The sequence below is a fragment of the Limanda limanda genome, chromosome 17 (genome assembly GCF_963576545.1).
Source record: "Limanda limanda chromosome 17, fLimLim1.1, whole genome shotgun sequence".
Taxonomy (NCBI): Eukaryota; Metazoa; Chordata; class Actinopteri; order Pleuronectiformes; family Pleuronectidae; genus Limanda; species Limanda limanda.
Genome location: NC_083652.1, coordinates 4,848,710 through 4,871,981, shown reverse-complemented (window position 1 = coordinate 4,871,981; position 23,272 = coordinate 4,848,710). Strand labels below are relative to the sequence as shown.

The 23,272-nt window shown below is 45.7% G+C and overlaps 1 protein-coding gene across 2 annotated transcripts in view; it reads left to right on the top strand.

Moving 5' to 3' along the window:
• Positions 1 to 22,985, top strand: part of LOC133023063 (RNA binding protein fox-1 homolog 3-like) — a 116,094-nt gene extending 93,109 nt beyond the window's left edge. For both annotated transcript variants that reach the window (XM_061089995.1, XM_061089994.1), the window contains exons 4-12: positions 4,547 to 4,600; positions 7,920 to 8,012; positions 8,781 to 8,841; positions 8,938 to 8,991; positions 14,096 to 14,228; positions 15,673 to 15,712; positions 18,047 to 18,105; positions 20,537 to 20,615; positions 22,941 to 22,985. In XM_061089995.1, coding sequence (XP_060945978.1) covers positions 4,547 to 4,600; positions 7,920 to 8,012; positions 8,781 to 8,841; positions 8,938 to 8,991; positions 14,096 to 14,228; positions 15,673 to 15,712; positions 18,047 to 18,105; positions 20,537 to 20,615; positions 22,941 to 22,985 — 618 coding nt within the window. The remainder of the gene's footprint in view (positions 1 to 4,546; positions 4,601 to 7,919; positions 8,013 to 8,780; positions 8,842 to 8,937; positions 8,992 to 14,095; positions 14,229 to 15,672; positions 15,713 to 18,046; positions 18,106 to 20,536; positions 20,616 to 22,940) is intronic.
• The last annotated feature ends 287 nt before the right edge of the window (positions 22,986 to 23,272 follow it).

Here is a 23,272-nt window from a genome sequence, read left to right as displayed (position 1 = left end):
ACGTATACAGATGACAATAATTTAACATGTGGAATCTATAATAACATTTACAACAAACTAACAGTTCAACTCTTAATACCACAAAATACTCTGCTCTAAACTATATCCGTGTGTCGATAGGTGCTTCATTAGGTGTTCCTCCGCTTCTTCCCTCTTCTCTCAGTTTACTGTTGGATCACAAACAACAAGGTGCACACCACCGCTAACTCTACCAGCTGTTGCTTACCGATCACACGGTCAAAAGAGACATATTTTCATGACAGGTCTGAACAGATTAACTTAAAGCTGTCCACCTGTGATAAGGTTTCAGGATGGATGTTAATACCAGGTATGAACAGGGCCTAGAAGTATCTAAAGACATTCTAAACCGAGTTGTTATAAAATATCCTTAAAGGATGGTAGTGAAGGCATCTCACCTCTCCTGACACAAAGAAAGAAATTATTACACTTTGGCTTATTAAGCTTCATGAAAAATAAGCAGTGGGACCAAATCGCACAGCAACATAATTAATGGCATTTACATCATTAACCACGCTGTCAGGAGAAATAAAAAGTGCTTTCTGAGTTTTTACAAGTCTGGAAAAGTAGAGAAAAACAGGCAAATCAGTCACAATCAGGTGCTGATGTGTGAAGCGGGGGGGGGGGGGGGGGTAAAAACTCCCTGCTGCACTTGAGCTATGGAACCCAGTACCCCGAAGTTTTACCATTCGTCTTTGTCTTTAACCCGTCGAGGCTGCTATTTAGCCGCCTCCCTAAATCTCAGTAATTAACCTGATCTTGATGAGAACAATGTCATTAGTAACAAAAAGGAAATGGTGGTTGAAATTAGGGAGGAAAAAAAGCAGCAGTATTATCTTTAATTTCTTATGTCTTGGTCACTAGAATTATACATTCATCCGAACGAAAAAGCTTCTTAAGTAGCTTTTAGACCATCGCATAACATTAAATTGTCGGCTGCAATTGGGACGTAGGGAACCCGTTTGTCCTGATTACCTGTTCAGAGGTTACACACACACACACACACGGAGCAGACAAATATTACACATCAGCAAACCAAAGGTCCTCAGCAGAAAAAATGTCTCTTTTGTCTCCGTCTCTCACCCAATTAATGAGGCGATGAATATTTCAACGGCTCGCCCGTGTGTCTCGCAGAAGCCTCAATAAGAATTGACCCAAACATCCCAAATTCAATAATGATAATGAATCTGAATGGAGACGATGGGCCAAAAATGTACTTTAAATGTTACGCGCTAATTGGACCATTAGAACCCAGAGGCGTTAATTCACATCGTTATGAAGACAACATCCAGCTGATGATATTAATTACTGCCCGGGCTGTGGCTTTATAAATTGCAGACAACATGGCTGCTCTCTCTCGCTCTCTCTCTCTCTCTCTCTCTCTCTCTCTCTCTCTCTCTTTCTCTCTCTGATTGTTAGCTTTATTGTTCCCAGCTCTGGTGCAGGTCATGTGGAATCCAAATCGCCTCAGTAATTAGCTCCGAAGGCTTTGTGTGCCTGGCCCGGCTCGTGCAGATATACGATACAAAATTGATCGCGTCCCACCCAGTCCCCCTCAATCACCCTCCTCACCCACGTGTTGCCCCCCCCCCCCCCCCTCCCTTCCCCTTTCGGCAGTTGGCATTGCGGAGGATTGGTGGGATTGATTGTCTTGGGGTAGTGCTTGGCAAGGAGATAGCTGGTCCGCTCCACCCTCTGACATGGCCTCCACAATGGGCCTTTGTGTGATCAGCGTGTGGAAAGCTTCATCCCTCTAGCTCTAATGGCTTCTGGAGCGCCACCGGCTCAATACGCCATTACTGCTACGCTTGAGTGAAACCCGCAGACACGCAGGCGGGAAGACGGAGGAGGAGGAGGAGGAGGAGGAGGAGGAGGAGGAGAGTGGAGGTGCTGCACGGCCCACTAAAGAAGGCTAAACCCCGCCAGGAGCTCCATCTGCTCCCACGCAGCACGGAGAACCCCTCCCCGGGTGACGCTGGTAAAGGTTTCAACGCCGGTAAAAAAAAAAGGCTGTGGAACCGGCACCCCTAAAGACGAGAAGGGAGGATCTGAGATTCAGCCAGCGCACCACAGGGTTACGGGTGTGGAGGAACCTGCGAGCCTTTAACGAGGCGCTAAATGAAGGGCTCATTAGGACGACCACAGCGGACCTCGATCAGTAATTAGAAACTGTGATCTCTCCGAGAGCTAGCAAGTGTGTGGGGAATGAAAACACTCGCTCCGCACGGCGCCCATGCTGCGCCACTTGAGGGTGCCCTCGTTTACGCGACCGGGTTCTTCAGCGGCGCTTCTCTGGGGCGCATGTAAGGGCTCTCACAGCGTTTCCCAGAGCAATCAGGACCTCTGCCCCCCCCTCCCTCACCCTGCTGTCACACTGACTGCTGTGAGCCTGAACATCCTCCACACACACTGCCACGCTACTGTTTGAATACACACAGTCGCTGTAGCGTAATTATAGGTTTCTGAAGAGCTTAAAGAAATCCAAGCTGATGAAAGGTGGAGGCACAGTGGAGCGTGTTTGTTGCTCCCACACCGGCTGGCTGGAGGCACAGGAAACACAGTGTCATGAATTTGTTTTCTAGGTTTTTGTGCAGGAAAAATGCAGCAAGTCCACACTGTGTCTAAGAGTCACTTCAATTGCTGACATCTTTCTGTGCATGTCGTACAGTTTTAGGTTATTTAATATGATTATTTTATCTCCTGGCTGCCATTGGATCCTTTTATTTATGTGTAATAGCCACACTCTTTGAACAGGCTTGAGTCATGTAATTTAATTTTCCATTTGCCCGTAATTTATTTTAACTGCAGAATGACTGGAGACGTCTCCACGGCGTTTTCCTAAATAACAGTAAAGGAACCCATATGGAATTAGAAATGAATGTAAACCTATGGATACCTAGGGGAAAAAAAGACTTAAATGAAATGTATCAAGCAGCGCGATCAGCTGTGAAGTAAACTTAATTATTTTTGATAAATGAACGTGTTAAAGCACTGGTGTGGGTTTAACTCGTGGATGCTTCTCCGTGTTTTGTGTCTTTATATTGATATTGAGTTGTTTTTATAGTCTGTGGGTGCATGGATCTGACTGCAGCCCTCGTCTTCCCTCCTGAGACTCCTCCCATTGGAGCTATTGTTTATCGGTGCTGCTGATGCAGCTGTTTCTGTGTGTGTGTGTGTGCGCGCGTGTGAGAGTGTGTGGGTATGAGTGGGTGGGTGGAGACAGAAGTGCATGAGATCACTGGTGAGCAACGAGCAGTCCCCTGCGCCATGTGGAAATCCACAAAGACGACTTCCTCTGAAACTAATTAATCGACGCCACAAGCCCATTACGCTCGGTTAAAACAATTAGCATCTGCACATTGCATGGGGGAAGCATTGTCATCTCAGGCGAGAAAGGGGCATCACGCTGGGATATAAATGTGTGAGTGTGCGTGATCGTAGCCGGCGCTACCCATAAGAATCAGCGGAGCCGCGCATCGCATGAGGCCGATGCGTGGATGGGATCTATGGAATATCTTTTAAACGCAGAGGAAACACACCCTGATGAAACTGAGGAGGTTTTAAATAACTAAGTCTTTTTCTTCCATTTGAACTTGGCGTGGTGAGGTCACTGCGTTACCCTTTCAAGTGGGGGGGGGGGCATATGTTTTTCGCTAACGCATAAACCCTCAGCTCCTCAAGCCCACTCACTCCAGCCAGATAATAGCCAGCTCCTCCTCACCCCTATTAGAGACTCAGTCAAACGATCCATCCATTCCCATTGAGCGTCGACCACATGGAAGGCCCATTTCTTCCCTGTTGTGCAGAAATGAAGGCGACGCGGACCGCTTGACAGGGTAATTACTTTTAATGAAATAATACGGCCATTGTAGACAGCAATTAAAAGTCGCTCTCACACCACTCATTAGAGGAACTTACAGTTTACTTTCATTCCTCTGTTTTTTAATGATCCAAAGGCAGGCCTGTTAAATCGAAAGGCTGGAGCATGTTAACCCCCGGGGACTGGCCCTTAGGTCCTGTTGACTGGGAGAGCACACAAACAAACAGGGGAAGAGAGGGGGAAGAATAGAATAGACAGAGGGAGGCTTGTAAAAGGACAGAGAGGTGGAGTTGGAACTGATCCAACAAAGTTTTCAGACCAGGTGATCGTGGAGGCGGATCCATATCTCAAGTCATCGAAACATCCGTCCGATGCTTCTTTTTCTCTCTGTGTTAAAACAAGCAAACAAACATCAGAAAATGCTGATGTGCAATCAAAGACTCTGTGATCCCATGTAGAGTTTTGATTGAAATCCCAGAATGCACCAGAGCAGCAACTATGAGCTCTCTTTTTACAGCACGCCAGTGAGCTTAAAGAACTGTTTGCCCAGCTAACAAATGCAAATTGACCACCATTTCCTCACAAAAGTAACATTTCCATATTGTCTTAATGGTTTTTTTCTCTCTCCAGTCGTCCTTCTCATGAATTCACAGCCAATGAGGCTTTCTAACTCTGCCCCGCTCTTCTCTTTTTCTTTTCTCTCTGCAGCAATTTGGAAAGATTTTAGATGTGGAGATTATCTTTAATGAGCGAGGATCCAAGGTAAGTGAACTAGAACGCCAGCTGCTTCATTACCATGTACTTCTTCTGTTTCCTAATGATGGCATTAGTGTAGTGTGTACATTGGCTGAGAGTAGTGGTCTCTAAGCCTGGTCTGGGAGACATACATCCACCACACCTCTCTCTCTCTCTCTCTCTCTCTCTTTCTCTCTCCCCCCCCCTCTCTCTCTCTCCCTCCCTCCCTCCCTATTGTTTTTGTTGTTGCAGCTCTAACCCAAGTTGTGAATCATTAGCCCTGTCAATCAATTCATTATTGAGCTGTTTCACAATTCACTTAATCCACAAGCAGGCTGCAGGTCCTCAAGCGTATGGAGCTGAAACCACTTGCTAAGGGACCTGGTTCTCTTTGAAGGCCGGATGTTGATTCCACAGATTCCACATTATTCAGGTTTTATCATTTTGTTTAAAATAGTCGATAATTCAGGATAGTAATGGTGTCCTCTGGGGTGGTTTTGCAAATAAAGGTTGTTTGGCTAAAATTAATTTGGAAGCTAATACTAATGCTAACTTATATTTAAAGTGCTAAATGCAATAAAGGCTCACATCTAAGGTACTTAAAGTGATTTTGAAGCAACACTATGCAACAGTTCCACCTGAAAATAGCAGCAGTTTCAACTCTGTATAACCTTGGTGAGCGGGCACGATCTCCAGCGAGAGGTGCCGGAATAAACCATAATTTCAAAACATCAGTTGGAAAGGTTTCGAGAGCAAAGAACATTTTTTGCAGAGATATTTGGTATATATTTTTTGCATAGACAGGAATATACAGCAGGCGGCCATGCATCAGTTCAGGAGACCACGCAATCAGGCCAGGAGATTGATAAGCTTTGTTTGCTGTACATTAAAACGGCTGGAACTCAGAGCTCAACAGAATTACTTATGCTTATTGGCTGCAGAAGGGGCTGTTGTTCCGCAAAAGTTGCAGAGTGCTGCTTTAAATGAGACATTTGAAAGATTGGGGTTTTTCAACAATTTTCTTTATTGCTAATAAATCCCATGAATCAACCAAAAGCATGAAAGTGTTTCTCGATCAGCACTTTCTGGCCTGTCTACTTTGTCAGACCTAAACCCAATGGTTCCTACTGAAGGGGTAAATGTTTGAGATCCTATCACCGACAAACAGATTTCAGGTTTACAAAACTTTTGACAATAGTGTTGATTTGCATCCACATTTGGTGCTCCAGTAAATATTCATAAAAAACAGGTATACAAGTATTGAAGCAGTAGGATTTTTAACTCGAAATAAATAACAATGTGTGTTATATTAATGAAGAATCACCCAGTGCAGTAGTATGGCTTACTGGTGTGTTTTTAAATATGTATTCTTTATTCTACTCTATATGGCTCAATATAAGACATTAATACAGAAACACAAATATACTGGGTATAATTCAAATTGACCTCTCAAAGTTTTATTTCAGCTGTGTCCTTTGGCACATCTATGTCCAGGCATATATGTATTTCGATGCTAATTTGAATTCCTAAACCAAGATTAGCAAAAAGTCAACCAGGAAACTAGCCACCGCCCTGCTACGCCAATGCAGTATCATTCTCCCAACCGCCTACCATGGACAGGTGAAGCCTGCGGAGGTGTGAACAGCCGAGTGCTCCTCATCCAGCTGTTCATTTAATGGAGTGCACTAAGCTCCACAGCTTTCCATTCATAAAGCAGACAGGCTCCCTGGCTGGGTGTTGAGGCATGAATACTATTGATTCCCATTCATACCTGGGAGTAGTTTGGGCTCGTATGCAGGCATGCAGGGAGCCCTGGAACCAGGCGACACTGCTGCACTCAGCCCCCTCTGCCAGACAAGATTGAGCACCGGATAAACCTGCCTCCTCCGCCGTAACAAGCATTTATTGTTTGTGCCCTACAAAGCCATTACCCATGATGCCTTTCTCTCTCTCTCTCTCTCTCTCTCTCTCTCTCTCTCTCTCTCTCTCTCTCTCTCTCTCTCTCTCTCTCTCTCTCTCTCTCTCTCTCTCTCTCTCTCTCCCTCCCTCTCTCCCTCTCCTGCACCCTGTGTGCTTTATAATGAACCGACCAGGCCATTAATAAACAATCTATTTCCTATGAAGCTTTGGCAATTTGCATTCAATATGTTTGTCTCCTTTGAAAAATGGTGGCTCCACTCTCCCCTCTTGTAAGCTAATTATGTGTGCATGATAAAAAAAAAAAAAAGATAGAGGGGGTAACCACAGTTGGGTGAATGTCCAAAGGATTAATTTTGCCCTCAGTTCCTTTTTTGAATTTATTCCTTTATCTCTCTTTCCCCAAGGACAGGTCCCGTGTTATTTATGCTAGGAATAGCAGCCCGGAGATCCTGCGTATGCATACGAGATCACACCGCTCGCCATCTCTCACATGTATTACATCCTCAAGCAATTATCAGGCAGCGCCGGCCATGCTCCCTCTTCCCCTGCCCATACCTCTATAAGTATATATAGAAAGCAAAGGAATGGGACTTGTTTGGCCAGCATATCTTAATGCTCCTGCTATAGAGCTCAGGTCCAGTATCCCAGTCCACATAACTCAAGGAAGTGACAAACCCCCCCAGGGGAGCAAGGGAGACAGAGAACTGGGGGGGGAGGGGGATGGAAATGAGAGGTTGGATATATTTTGGTCGGGGTTTTAAAGTCAACATCCTCGCTCTCCATCACAGACGATGGTATTCGCAGTGACACCGATCACTTTTTTGCATCAGTGAGCCAGTGTGATTTTTTTGCCTCTGTTAAAAAATGTCCCACTTATTAGTGCAGTGAATTAGAAACAGTCAGAGATCAAGTTAACATCTCTCTTTGGAGAATTCATCCTCACTCCTTCCCCCGTTGCCCACGCCTTCAAAGAAAGACGAAGGCTGTGCTGCTGGAGTTGTGTAGATAATTATACCACTATTATGGCAGCTAACACAGTGTTTTGCATCCGCTACTTCCTGACATTCACCCATGGCACCAGTGCTGTGCTGTTTAATTGGGTAAAGCGGGCAGGTTTGTTGGTGTTGTTGTGTGAGGTCACGTCACCGCCATCCTTTCCTCCTCGGATCTCTCTCTTTGCTGTTTCCTGACGCCTCACTAACTGCCTCTAATTAATCTGGCTGCTTACAACTCGACTCTGCTGCTCACCTACTCCTGTCTTCTCACCTCTTTCCCTTTTCTCCTCCCTGCCCCTTTCTTTTCCTCTTTGTGTGTGTGTGAATATGTGTGTGTGCGCGTGTGTGTGTGTGTGTGTCTGTGTGTGTGTGTGTGTGTCCAACCTTTCCCTCTCCTTTCTCTCTACCGGTTGCTAACGTGGCGATCTCAGGGCTTTGGGTTTGTAACTTTCGAAACAAGCACAGATGCTGATCGTGCACGGGAGAAACTAAACGGTACAATCGTAGAGGGACGCAAAATTGAGGTGCTTTCATTTTCCCTTTTTCCTCATCTTTTTCTACTTCCTGCCTGCTGCCTCCTAAACTTACCCACGAACCCATGCATTTGCATGTAGCTGAGATGTGTGTGAGTGGATATCTGCAGAATGTACATGTGCCTGGATACATGCATGCATAATGGTGCATATAACTTGTTCTCACTAGAATGCACGTTTCATATATGTCAACCGGGACACGCTGGTTGTCCATCATTACCTGACAATGCAGAATGAATGCATGCTATCATCCTCTGGGTTCCTGACAAACCTGAGAAGACCTGCATTCCCCCGTCACCATCGTTTAGCGCCGCCTGCTCTGATTCTGCTCTTGTTTACGATGAGCCGAGCCCCCGCTCAGTCATTCTCATCAGGTCAATAGAAGAAAATCAAAGCAATGCCTGTGTTTTTCTTTTGGAATCCATTTGTTTATTCAACCAATTACTGATTTTGAAGGATGTTGTTTTTTTATTCATACCTGTGGGTAATTGGTGCATGCTTCCCCCTCTCTTTTCCAGTAATTTATTAATGTGTAAGAAAATTGAAATGATGAATAAATTCATGAAAGGGTGAACCAAACACAATCACACCAAAGTGCTACAAACATATTTACATAATCATTTATTTATTTATTTATTCATATATTACCTTAGTACTTTGTTACATCTTCTGTTGCTTCTTGCTTTTGGCCCACCCTTGTGTGTCTGGATAGTACATGTGTGGGTCTGTAATCACCTTTTGTTTTGTTGATTTTAACAGGTGAACAATGCAACAGCACGAGTGATGACAAACAAAAAAGTGGCCAACCCTTACACGAACGGTAAGTGCTAAACCTTATAACAATACCTAAAGACAAAAGACACAAGAGTATCCCCATTTAGTTCTGGTCGTGAGTTGAATTTATTTTGTCCATCAGGCTGGAAGCTGAATCCAGTGGTCGGAGCTGTCTATGGTCCTGAACTGTATGCTGGTAAGAGACCTGCAGCTCCTGCTGTTTGAATTTTGAATGCTTTCCTCTCAACCTTCCACCCCATGCACTGCAAGTGTACTTGAGGCCACTATCAGCCACAGCCAATCCCAATCTGACCCCGGAATTTTCACAATCGGGTTCATGCTGAACCTACTGAACATGAAATTCCCCTCAAATCAAAGTGAATCTGCCAGCGGCCCAGATAAGCAGTGGATGATCCAAGCTTCTCTGAGTGGCTGAAGGAGCCTGAGCCATTGTTTGCACGGTGTGCAACTGTAAAGCTGAAAAAAATGATTTCAAGAGCAGGCGCCCCTGCAACTGTTATCAGATTGTGGAGGCTGCTGCTGTGGATGGATTTGCCAAGTGCGCCAGATTGACTTTTACAGAGCTAACCGAATAAGGGAGATTGAGTGAGCGATATTGTTGGCACCTACCCTGTCGAAGGCCGCTATTCCTTCTGGTCTCAGTAATGGAGGAATGAGATGAGCTCAGTGGGGTTTTCCCTATCTCTCTGCGCCTCGACATGCCAGCTTTATTGCTGTATGTTATATGAACCCTTTGCATTTTAATGAGGGGGAAATGGTACTATTTCATTTGGAAGAAGTGCTGAGCACATCGCGCCACTTTAACGGCTTTCCTTTCTGCTCATTAGACTAAAATCTGTTCATTCCCCGGACAGCTTTACGGCGAACCTCTAAATAACTGTCCATGACAGAAAGCAGCCATCTATCATTTTTATTTCATCCCCAACCCCTCACCCCCTCCATGCCTCCTCCCCTGCCTCCCACCTACCCTCCTGCTCCTCCCCCCAGCATTCCCTTGGTTTTGACATCTTCCCCTGATAATTACTCACACAAACAAACATGCTCTCTCTCTGTCTCTCTCCCTCACTCTCTCTTTCTCTCTTATGTTGCATTCATACACTCAAACATATAAATTATGGGTCAGGTAGAATTTGCCTTTGAATTAAAAAAATCTACACATTAAGTAAGTCTTACTTATATTAACAATCATTCTGCTGACCTATATACACACACAACACTGTCCCATGCCCTGCTTTTACACTCGGACCAAGTGCATTCCAGCATACAGAAATAGATAACCTATGTAGAACACAGACACTAATGCATGTCGCCTCTTTCGTGCACACTTTCTCCATAATACACTCTCTCAAACACAGACACACACACAAATGCATACACACACACACACGCAGACTCACACACACTCACACACTTCCCAAATCATCTCATAAATCAGAGGGAGTGTGGTCCACCACTCCAGGCAGAGGAAGCAGGAGGGGCTGGGTGATTTATTGGCTGCTAATTTTTCAAGTCGTCTTGACATGGCGCTGGAGTTTGCCAAGCCTAAACGACAACATATGCTTGCCAGCTGGGAAGATGGGAAACATAAATAAGAGATACATTTTTGAAACAAAACCACACTAATGAGCAGAAAAAGGCGGCTTTAGCTGTAAAAAAAGAAAGAAAAAACAACAACACTGATCATGCCTTTGACTATGATGTTCCCCCATCTCCGAGAAAAACAACGAAAAAAAAAAAACTAAAATCAGGATCCAGGAAAATCATCATAGCTACAGTTAATATACTTTTGGTGGGAGTAAAATGGGATATAAAGGCGATTAATCACTGTTTATCAGTCCTCATTTCTGTGCGGGAGATCAGTAAAATTGGGAGCCATAAATCCTGACTCGCTGACAGCGCACTTCGTCTCCATTCGTCCTGGCGCTACAGGTTTATTGTCCTCAAAACCCATTCAGGAGAATGACGGATGAGAGCCTCACGCCAGCTCCCCGCTCTTAACCTCTTCCAGGGTAGATTGGCCCCTCCTACTGATAGAGGGGAGAGGAGGGGGGGGGTGTAGTTGGTCGGGTACAGGCAGGCAGCACCGATCCCAGGTCCATGTCCTCTGCTTCTACCCTAACAGCCAAAGCTCCCTCACGGGCCTGCTGGAGGGGGAAAGGGGGTTGTCTTGTACCAAGGAAGAGAAGCAAGGTGATTGGGTCCGCAGTCAAATAAAGGGATTGCCAATAAAACTTGGCAGTGGCACAAATCATGGTGTGTGGTAGCTGGTAGATATTCAGTTTTTGTGCTCAGTGTTTCGTTGTTTTCTGCCACATACATGTAGATTTGTCCATACAGTATAATATAATGGCCAGCTGTCTTTGTTCCGGTCCAATTCATCGACTCAAATGTACATTGGTTTCAATTTATATATCATAATTTCGTTTGACATGCTTGTATATGAAATTAAAGCATTTATATTTACATACAGATATATGGATTCAAGTAATCCTGTACACAGATTTTAACATTTGCATTCACTTTCGTATATGTATAAAAAACATTGCAAACATTGACCATTGCATCAAAACACAAAGCGATAGTTTAGATATCTAGGTGCCTCTGATCGTTATGCAATACATATAATGGTTACCTCACCTAAAAAATAATTGGCAGAGATTTCTAAATTACTCCTTGTGTTGGGTATTTTCAGCACCATGGACAGCTGCCACTGAGAAATCCCTTCATATGGCCAGTTGCCCCGAGGCAAACAGAGAGAGCCTCTCCTCTGCAGCCTAATTCCTGCAGAGACAGGAGATGAGTAGTTTTTCATTCACCATTTCATGTTTTCGGTGACTAAGGTGGACTTTTCTTGAGGACTCATGGAAAGCTTACCAGCTGTGTAAATGACAGAAAAGAAAGGCTAATTGCCATCTTAATATATGTAGACAGATCCTCTCATTGTTGGAGTGTACGTTCGGGGGATAATTAAGCTCCAGACTCTTGATTAGATTAAGCTGTTTTTGGTCCCCAGTGCGTGGATTAAGTGCTCATTGCCCGATGTATTTGAGCAGGAAGTATTAGAGAGATCAACCTTGTGGAAAATCAGATCTTTCTTTATGGGAGCCGGTTATGACCCCATCATTGGCACAGAGCTGGATTACCTCAGGTCCAACTGGCTCTGCAGGTATTGAGCTTCTCTCAGGTTGACACATATGACATATGAGGTGCAGCGTGACCCCGCCGCCCTCCAGCACATAACTCATATTTTCTCCAGCCCCCCCTCCCGGAAAAGGTGTTTGACTTTGGTGGCTAGACCAGGTTTGTGCTCTCATACACCGTGGCTGTTGTTGCTTTTCACAGGCGTACTAAGGTGTGACAGTGCCTTTGATTTATGGGTTATTATTGAAGCAGTGTAGCCTATCGCCAACTCATTACCAGTTTACATTCACATACATCAGTGCATGCATATTGCATACAAATTTCCAAAAAAGAAAGAAAATGGCAATTGGACTTTGTGGAGGCCAATAAATAGCAGGGATTTTTAGTAGAGGGTAAAAAACACACACACACACACACTCACACACCTCGGAAACTATCAAAGAGGATAGTTTTTGCCCTTTAGCGACTACGCTCAGATGTCCAGTGCTCCAAAAAAAGGAGACTAATTTAAATGTCAAGGTCAGCATTATAAATCACTCGGGGGAACGGGGGCACCCTGCGAGTCCAGGCAGTCTATTGGTGCGTTGGCAGCAAACAAAGTGCCCTGTACCTCGGTGGGTGTGTGGAAGGGAGGGGGGGGGGGAGAGAATGTGGGTGTTACCTGGCCAAATGAGACGCAGAGTTTGAATATGTGTGCGGACCCACTAATGGAGCGTGATGTTAATGGCAGAAGACATTAAACCTGGCTCTCTGTGTTTTTAAAAGCACTACTAATCTGTCTCCCTGTCAGCTTTATTGAAGCAGCGGGGCCGGTGTGTGCATCGTTCATTAGGATGCTCACTGGTTTGGTCCACCTGCCGGGTTAACGCCGCACACGGCCCAGTGACGCCGGGCCGTCACTCCCCAGGCAGAAACCCATACACCGCCGAATGTATACGAGCCACCATGGATCTTCATTGCGGCCTCGTTTATCTGCGATGGCGAGGGGCTGCCTGCTGTCTCCTCTGTGGCGGCGGGTTGATCTGAAACACGGTGGATACATGTTATTAACCTGCGTTACTCACCCCGGCCCAGTCCCACCCCCACTCCAACGGGAGCTCTGCAGCTCCAAGCCATCTCTGATTGGAGAAACTGAAGGGGTCTGTGATGAATTCACCCAAAACATCTCATGGAAATGAATAAAGAGGAATAAGGTGAGGGGAGGGTGATGAGGAGGCGTTGCAGGGGATGAAGAATAATGGAGATGACTGTACTGTGATGGACTAGGCATGGGGGGGAGGGAGAGAGGGTGAAGAAAAGAGGGTGTGAGGGAATTTCGATTGCAGGCAAAGCGGTGGCCAACTTAATCATGTCTGGAGATCGGTGTGTTGGTATGCACCTTCACTGCTGGTAATCAGACAGTCAGTGGACTGATTGAAGGTTAAGTAGAGAGCTGAGGATCACATGGCCTGTCCTCTAATCGGTGACCATGAACATTTTGCCGCACCATCACACCAACCCTTACCTGCTCCCTTTGTGATTTGCTGGTAGCCGTTAGCAGAGGACATACGGAGCTGTGTGATTGGCTGGAGATGTTCCCAGATGGGTTTGGAGACGGGGGTCACACTGAGGTTTGGGCCTTGGCTGTCCAGCCCATCTGCTGCTTTTCTCTTGGGGAAGTTCTGAACATCTAGTCAGGTTGTTCAACAACCTTCACCTTTCATTCGTCTCTACCCAACACCTAGAAACGCCCTCTGCTTCCCCCCCGTCCACCCTCCCACTGTTCTCCTTGCTGCTAGCCCATTGGGTCTAAACTGTGCAAAAGCCGTGGTGCGAAACTAGTGGTATTGCATCTATTACCTGCCTATGCTTCAAGGCTGCCCCTCGCCAGGCTCCAGGAAAGGATGCGTACAGCAAATGTGGATCCTTGCTGAGTACGGCACAAAGCAGCGAGCTGAGAAAGGCGAGAGTGCTCGATGAGGCGCACCTAGAAAAGATTAAATCTATTGTTTCCTTGTCTTCCCCATAATGCATTCTGTCATAGGGAAAGCAGTGCCACACGTCTCTCTCTAATGTATTCTGTCATAAGGTAAGCAATGCCAAGTCGAGGATGTTCTCTGAAAGTCATTTTCTCTTCTCTCGTGTGTTTGCCTCCACAGTAACAGGGTTTCCCTACCCTGCCACAGGCGCTACGGTGGCCTATAGGGGTGCCCACTTGCGAGGTCGGGGGCGGGCTGTGTACAACACATTCCGCACAGCTCCGCCTCCACCACCCATCCCAGCTTACGGAGCGTGAGTATCTAATCTCTAACCTGAATCTAGTAGCAGGTGTAGTAGGAGTGACTGTACACAATACCTTCCTGCCACACTATATTTACATGTATTGTTGTCAGTGTGTTGGTAGTAACGCATCACAAAGTTACTGTAATTCCACTACTTTTACCGGTAACAAGCATGTAACAAAGTATTTTTTTTAATCAAGTAACGCAGTTACAATTACTGAAATTTAAATGAGTTTGTTGTGCTTCTTCGGAGGGTTGCTAAAAACAAAAACGTTTTCTGTAGCGCCGTTGTTGTCATCACAGGATGTTCGCGACACTACCGGAACCGTTTCAAAATAAAATCATGTAACATTTTCACAGTAAAACATTTTCACAATAAAATAACAGAACTTAACTTAAAAGTTACTTTCTGATATACAGTAACTGGTGAAGTAATGCAATTACCTTTAAAAGAAGTAACTAGTAACTGTAACTAATTACTAATTTTCAGTAACTTGCCCAACACTGATGGTTGTTGCCATCAGATAAAAATTTAAATGGAGATATGTTTCTGTTATTTCTCAACACCAAGCAGTTTCTATTCACCAGGGTTGTGGTGCGATGCAGTGTTTTGTCCTGGTTTTCCTGAGAACAATTTAATTGTCAAGTGTGTCAAAAACAGTTAAGTAATATTTCTGGCCATCTCCTTTTTATTCCTCCTAAAGGGGTCTCTAGGGAATAAAATCATTGTTGGTATCTAGGTATGTATAGACCATCCTCACATGTGTACGCTGTGTATTGACAGAGGAGGAAGTAACAAAGCCACAGGGAGAGCTGCAGTGAGCTGAGATAGCGTATTACCGGGCAGATCTCACTGGACTGTTACCAGGGCCTGTGCTGATCTCCTGGCTTTGCGCAGCCCTGCCTCACACTCGTGTCTTATCAGCAGTGGTCTGTGTGGCCATGGGAGAGGTCTGACGGAGGCCGGCCCAGGGCCCAGTCTAGCTGTCTATCTGTGATTAGATCAGGATCCATCTTGCTGCAGAGAGACTCACCGTCGAAGCAGGGACTTGAAATCCCACGTCCCCCCCTCCCCCCCCCCCCCCCTCCCTCCCACTCCGGGGCCCTCCGCTCCTGATGGCAGCTGGTTGATTTATATGGCGGAGTCATGTGACGGAGCTCCTTCGCTGCCTTCCTTTTGTCCTCACCTCCTCTCCCCACCACCCGCCCGCCTGACAACACTGCAGCAACTGGAAAGACAAACAATTTTACCGGAGCAGAAAATTGGACGGGGATGTGAAACGGTTGCACTTTTTCGCTTTAATGTGTCATTCATTATTTGTGGCAGACTACACTAAAGCCGCTAAGAGCTGACCCCACAGGCACTGACATGGTTGAAATAGGAAGAGTGTCAGAGGCTGAGATTCCGGAGGGCAGCATAACTAACACTCCTTTCCTGTTCTTTCATTTCACAGGGTGGTGTACCAAGATGGCTTCTATGGTGCAGAGATCTATGTAAGTACAGTTGGCTCTTTTTCTTCTTGCCTGCTTAGATGAAACAGAAGTAAAGCAGACAAAAAGCCCAGCCCCGGAGACAAAAACGTGATCTCCTCAGCCCTCAGCATTCTCCCAGCCTCGCTGCCAAGCCGGTGTCGATTAGGTCTCTGTCTGCTTTGCCAAGAAACCCGACAACAAAATTTAAAACCCCCTGTGCTCCTCCCTCGTCTCCCTCTCGTCTCTTCCTATGATCTCAGACTTTGGCAAAGAGGCAGACCCGCGCTCAGTATCCCGTGTCAAGTTAGGTCATTTTCTTGCTTTAGATTTGTCTGGGCTTTTGAGGTGGCCCATCTTCTGCAGCCCTCCCCAATCCTCGCTACTTCTTTCCCTGCCCGCTCCCTGCTTGTGTGTACACTCAGAGGGCTTGGCTGGGATATCCCTGCCCCAGGGGTTCTGCACAGGCCTGAGCGGAGCCGATTCCTCCCAGCCATCACCATGTGGGAGATAAGGGGAGCAGCGGCAGATAAAGGGATTAGCCGTCCCTCCGGAGCTGTCCGTGCAGGCAGGGTCACATCAGGGGGCTGGCCTTGCTCCACATCGCCCTTGACAGAGAAAAGCATGGATGCTCGGGAGATAATGCTGAAAATTACCACGCTGCCCCACTTTGACATCAGTCCAAACGTTTGCGGGGGGGGATGTAATTTGTCCCTTTGATTCGACGGCAAGCGAAATGACAGTGGGAGCACAGCAGCAGTGACAGTTGCCTCTCACTCTCACCGACAACCGGCGTCTGGGAACAAAATGCTGAGACCCGGTGATATATGACTTACACACCAGCACACATGATAGCGCCGTATTTCACCAGCTTTTATTGTAGGGACAACCACCACCACGGACGAGACCCCGGCTGAGCCCTGAGTGATCTCTCACACTAGCTCTGCCACCTCTAGCTAAGTCCTGCACCCCTGTGTCCCTTGACCATTGCCCAGCCAGGTCGGTCCATCACTCAACCCGTCAGGCCGGCCCCTGGTGTTTTACTGCCATTAGTTTTGGCACTGGCCGCTGCACTGCTTCAGACTGACTGAGTGTGCGTGAAGGTCTCCGGTGACCAAAAGGAAGCTGTCCCTTAGCCCCTCAGTGTCCTTTACCATCATTCACTGGACACTGGCTTTTTTTTGTATCAGCCAGCTGATGTGTCAAAGTTTCCCTTTGGAAAATAAATGACCTGCTAATACATTAGCACAGAGGGGAATTTAATGCCTACGTATATACAAATATACGCTACATACATCGCATGTGCTCATACATATGCATGGAACACGCATAGATGAATGCACAAACACACGCATTCGGCACGACAAAATAACAAATGTGCTGCACTGTTGTGTGCAGGATTTGACAAAGAGGGAGAGTGATTTATTGGGCGTGTTTGTTCAGGCTGTTGCTGTAATCAGCGCAGTCCCAAGGCATGGCCGTCCCACAGAAAGTCATCCGCCCCAACTACTGTGACTTCCTGTCCCAGCGGAGAATCTTTGGGGGGTTGGAGGATTGGGGTAGCGGGATTCAAACGCCGCCCCTGACCTGATTTCATGCGCCAGCCGCGGCTGCGATCATCACACCGGCGCCTCGCTGCGCCGCTCCCCCCTCGGACGTCTTCCCCCGTGAGTTTAAAAATGAATGAAAACATGCATTATTAAAAGCCACCTATCCAGCGTATGGACGCAGATGGGCACACACTCTACTGGCACTAATAGAAAAACAGTGGGAGAACAGCTTCATTTTTCAAAGAGAGTAATAGCAGCACTCCACAATGAGGTCTTTAATTCCTTCCCCACTCTGGCAAATGAATACAGCGGTCCTGACTCCCCAATGGTCCGGTCATCTTCTGCCTTTTCCTACTTCATTTGTGAGCCAGGGGGGTCGTGTAAAGGAAAAAAGGGGCTCTTCAATAATGCAGGAGCAGAGTCGCGTCAATCTAAAAATGGGCTGAATTTGGGGAGCTGGCTCACGTGGCCTCTGTTGTGCTGTTTGCCGCTCCGTGGATGAGCCTCCAGTGTGACAATGACTCGCTCCCCCCAGATACGCTGCTTCTCCAGAGCATCATTCATTCCCCTGTTGCCACCACCTGCCCAACACAGCATATATCAAACAGCGCCCTCTGGTGTTTGATAGGGAACTTGCAGCTGGGGAATGTGAACTGATGACCAAAACCCTGCGCGGTGACATTTGACTATGTAGCCAAACCCGAGCCTGTAGTGTCTGTATTGTGTTTTTTTTATGTGTCTGTGAGCGCTAACCTTTCAATGTGCAGGTTCTGTTTAATCATTTATTAACACTGGTATTTTCTTACAGGGTGGCTATGCAGCATACAGATTTGCCCAGCCCGCCACCACCGCTGCTTACAGTGACAGGTGAGAATCCCTCTGATCCACCCTTCATTCCTTTTAATGTATCAATTTATTATCAGGTTGTACTGAATGTGTTAATGTTTGATGAATTCCTGTGTGTCCCTTTTTTGGTGGTCATGTCGCCACTGCTCAAATGCAACCGAAACATTTAAAATCATCACAAGCAAGAAATCCGTTCTTACAGATTATATTTTCTGAAAGCAGACATAAGAAAACATAATGAAATGTTGACAAAACACGTGTTTGGGTTTTGAGTTAAATGGTTCGACGTACAGTATCTATTCTGTGTTGATCCTAGAGGAAATTACAGTGGAGAGTAGAGAATGTGTTTTTCACAAAGCACATCACAAATTAATGACTAAAATCCAAGAAGCAAAGGTGGAGTTTTTTACTAATTACTGTTTTCCTAACAAGAAAGACGACGTGTACAGACCGAACACAGATGGAGAATGTATGTGATGAATGAGGGAGCGCTCCAGCAGTTTTTTATTATATTCAATATCGGTTATTTTTGGTTTCCTGGGGTTTTTCTTATCTATTAGGGAAACTGCCGCATTCTTTTTAGCTCGGAGCTAAAGAAGACAAAAAAAAAAAAAAAAACTAACCTTGTTGGACTCGATGAGAAAAGCAGTGATATACGTCGTGACTCTCCACTTGTGATGGGAGAGCGGGTATATCACTGCAGTATTTATGAATGGCCTCAGGTCTGTGGAAGGGAGGGAGGCTGACAGAGAGAAGGAGAGATGGACCGGCAGGAACTCTATCACTTCTGAGTGATGTCACTCTGGTTCAGGTGTGCTCCGTTTGAGGAGGCGTTGCTGATTCATTTCGGCCCCCGAAAGCCGTTGTCAGCCCGGGATGTGGGCTGGTTTGGGAATCTAATCTGGGAAGGATTGAGCATGTCACTTGTGATAACGTACACCCTGCCTGAGAGCCTGAAGATCATATCGATAATGTAAGATTTATCAGGCCTCGCCGCAGCTCGAATTATGAGCAGCCGTGCTCAGCAAGAGCAGATATTGGACAGCAGCTTTCTTTTTCTTTTCTTTTTTTCCCCCAGAGTGATTTAATTCGTGCTTCTCTTGCCTCTACTTTTCCCTGAGATTTAATGTAATTCGCCGCCAAGTTGTTTGTTTTGCTTTGTCTGTTTGTTTCCTTTTGAATAAGCGGTCATGCCCATTGGATCAATAGAGGTTTGTCGGTATTGTCTCGGCAATACCTTATCAGATTTAACCGTGGAGCCGTCGGCCAATCATAAAGAGAGGTCACCGGGATTGTGGAAGGCGTGTGAAACCTCTGTAAAATATGAAACATTTATTATCTGAAAAGCCCACAGTGCTCACAGGCTACATTACCAAAGCCCTTTAAGTAACTAAACTGAGTTCATACCATTGAGTGTGTTGTATCAAAGAGACCTTGTGAGGAGCCAGTCACATTGTGGGGACCCTGCCGGCTTCCAATCAGCTCTGTTGAGGCTGTGTGACATTGCACAGGGTGGTTTGACCTGCTGCTCGTCAGCAGTGCCACTCTGGTGAGAGTCATTTTGTAGATACATTAGCCTTACAGGGCCTGTGGGGTTCGGTGCTCACTGAAGATAAGAGGACCACGGAGACTTCCCCTGACCATCTCATGGCACCGGCCTCCTCCCCAAGGAGCCGAGACAGCCTTTCTGATTTCACGTCCTGCTCGCTGACCTTGGGTGCTGCCGGACTTAAATGTGCAGAGCCATATTTAGATCTTATGTAACTCAATGTAGCTCATGCGAAAGGCATGAACGCTGTATGTCTTGTTGTCTCCTTTAGGAGAATTCCTTCCTCTCTCCACTTCTTTATTCCTGGTTGATTTGGTGCCCTCAGTCCTTGGCTGGGTTTGCCTTATCTGCTCCGTGCAGACCCTCATTTGCAAGCGAGCATTGAGGGGAGAGGGGAAAAAAAGGAAAGTAAATAGAGGAATATGTGAAGTCGAATAAATAAATAAATAAGGCAGACACATCTTGTCCTGTCTCAGAAGGAAATTGGAAGGATTAGTTCCAAACCAGTAACAATGAAAAGACAGGGGTGTGAGCCCAGTGTGCAGCCTGGGTAAACAAGAACAGGGTGAGAGACCAAGCCCTCCAGCACCAACTCTTTTCCTCCGCTGCCTCCCTCTCTCTTCCCGTCTCCCCCTCTCTCTGGGCTCATTACCTATTCCGTCCACCTAATCAAGATGACAATGAAAAGACAAGTCGAATTCACCAACCTTTGAACTCCCCTTTTTGAACCACCTTGTATAATGTAGGAAGCCCAGGAGGCTGAGGAGGGAAATAACTGATTGTGTTAGAGACTTGAAAGAGTTGACTTGAGGGGTTGAGCATTAAACAAGCATGCATAAATGTTCTGCTCTCCTCGTCAATGATAGATCAATGACCGCATTCTCTCTGCCTCCCGTTGTGCAGCTATGGCAGAGTCTATGCAACAGCAGACCCCTACCACCACACGATTGGCCCTGCTGCCACATACAGTGTGGGGACTATGGTAAGTCTACGAGACCGCCGCCTCTCTCTGTCTGCACCCTGTCTCGAACATCACGACACGAGCTAGCACACACTGAACTCACACTCCAAAATAAAGAGCAGGAACCGCAGCGGTCGCTGGTCTTTATTTGTGTATTTACTCATTAATTGATTTTATTTTGTCATGCTCTCTGGCGCACCCTGGTGGAGCTGAGCAATACTATAAAACAACCGGCATGTGGAAATTTCTCAGACATTTAGTGCAACAAACGAATGTTATGCCACACAAGCTCACCTCTTGCAATATTGATTTGACACCAGTTTCTCCTGAAATGAGAATGACTGATCACTGCAGTGTTTTTTCTTTGTGTTCCTTTTCAACACAAACTTTGCATCTTACATAACAACCACATTTCCAAGCTTTCTGTTCCTTCATCCATCACCCGACTCACCGCAGAGTGAGTTGGATCATCTTTATTCTTTTTTTTTTTTTTTCGTTCATCCATGCCAAACCAGAAGGGGTGACGTTGAATTCTTAATGTCTGTTTTTAGCTAGCTTTTGCAGCTACTGTAACATCAAAGATGAAAAAGTGACGATAAATAAAATAACGTCTTTCTTTGAAACAGAGAGAGTTTCTCTTTGGTTTTGCTTTATGATGAGGAGGGGATGGGATCGAGCTCGCGGACCAACCTAGATATTAAGGGCCATCAAACGCATGCAGCAGTGTGCCGTGGGACATGAAAGAGAGAGCAAGACGGAGGGAGGGAGTTGTCTCGCCCCCCCCCCTCCTGCCCACAAGCTGGATCGGAGGCGTGCTCTCTTCTTGAGAAATGACTGAAATTTACCATTCCGGCATGCATGCGATTTTTTAACCATATTAAAAAAACAGCGTACAGTTCCCCGGTGCAGCTGCTAGCTAAAAGCTTTCATTAATTAAGACATTTCTTTTTCCTCTTCATTTACTTAATTAAAAAATGTGCTTGAATGTTTTTTTTTATTCTTTCTTCTTTTTCCTCCAAATTTCCTTCCATTTCTCTGACACTTAAATCGTCCTCTTGATGAAAGTAGAAGACCAGGCTTGGCCCCCCCTAAAAATATTAGCGCTAATGTTGTGTGTGTTGGGAGCTGAGGGAGCTAACGCAGACTCAAGAGGGTGTGTGTGTGTGTGTGTGTGTGAGAGAGAGAGAGTGTAAGAGTGAGTGTGTTGACCAAATGGCGAGGCTACTGGGAGCTGAGCTGTGCTGAGGCCAACATCAAATATACTTATGTGCTAAAGAGATACGACCAGTTGGGCTCCTTATTCTTTTATCATATTTGATTAATGGTTCTCCAGCAGAGAGGATTCATTTTTGCATTTAAAAGCTATACAATAATTAGTTCCTCTGAGGTTGAGGTTGGAAATGTTCTTTACTCACTTGCAGCGTACAGAAGCATCTCATGTGGATGAAAGTTTTGTTCAAGCAAGAGGGCTCCCCAAAATTAGGCAAAATTAGCCTTTGAAGACATTCAGTAGCCTTTGGAGTTTATCTGATTTCCTAATTGCAGCGGAGCCACTGAAAGATAAGAGGAGGGCCCATGTGGTGTGTGAGTGTGTGTGTGTGTGAGTGTGTTTGTGTGTGTGTGTTCTTGTGTGTGCGTGTGTGCGTGTGTGCGTGTGTGCGTGTGTGTGTGTGTGTGGTGTGTGTGTGTGTGTGCATGTGTAGGTGTGCATGCAGAGGCCCACGTGCATGCTTTATGTGTGTGTCTGCCCTAGATATCTTGAGCATGGTGCTAAATCTAAGGGCTAATATCCTGTGGTGGGTTGGCCCTGCAGAAAGGTGCAGGCACCTCTGCCCGACTTGAAAAGGAGCTGTGATTAAACCTCTCTGAACTTATTCCGCTTTGGTCCAAACTCTGATATTGTTTCAGCCTGAAAACAAATGGATTTCCTCAAGTGAAAAAGCCCAAAGCGCAGTATTTTCCAATTCATTGCTTAATGTATTAAAATTGAAAAAGAAAAAAAAAAATAAGATCAGAACCCCAGATTTAAATTGTCTTTTTTGGTGCCATATTTAAAATAATTTACAGACAACAATTAATTGAACTGCACCAGTTAAACTCTGAATCCACCTTACCTCCTGATGAACCTGCTCCTAACACACAACCGCAGTATATCCAATTAATTCAACAAAAACCATTTGGCTTAAACATGTCAAATAATCAATCATAAATGAAAACCATTATTCCACTTTATTAAAATTAATAGTAACGTGCATGGAAAAAGGAAGGAAATTTGTGGAGAAAGAGAAACCGACTACAGCTGTCACTTGAATACTGATTGGTACTTTTTCATCTTTGATGTTGCAGGCTAGCCTATACAGAGGAGGGTACAGTCGCTTCACTCCCTACTAAAAGAAAGAAAGAAAGCGAGAAAAGACAGAGACATTACCCCAACAAACTAACAAAAAAAAAGATCTTTAAGAGCAAAAAAAGACAAACACAAAACAAGCGGTCCTTGGTGGGGAGCTAAATCAAACTAAAAGCTTCCAGGTCCCCATCCCGAGCCCCCTCCCCTGACACCGATATTTCTACAACAACTTTTTTGATGTCATCATTGGTCTGCTCTTGTTTTGTATTCATTTTGTGCTTTTGGTTTTCTTTTGGAAAGTTTTATGCACATGTGCATTATCTCGATTGCT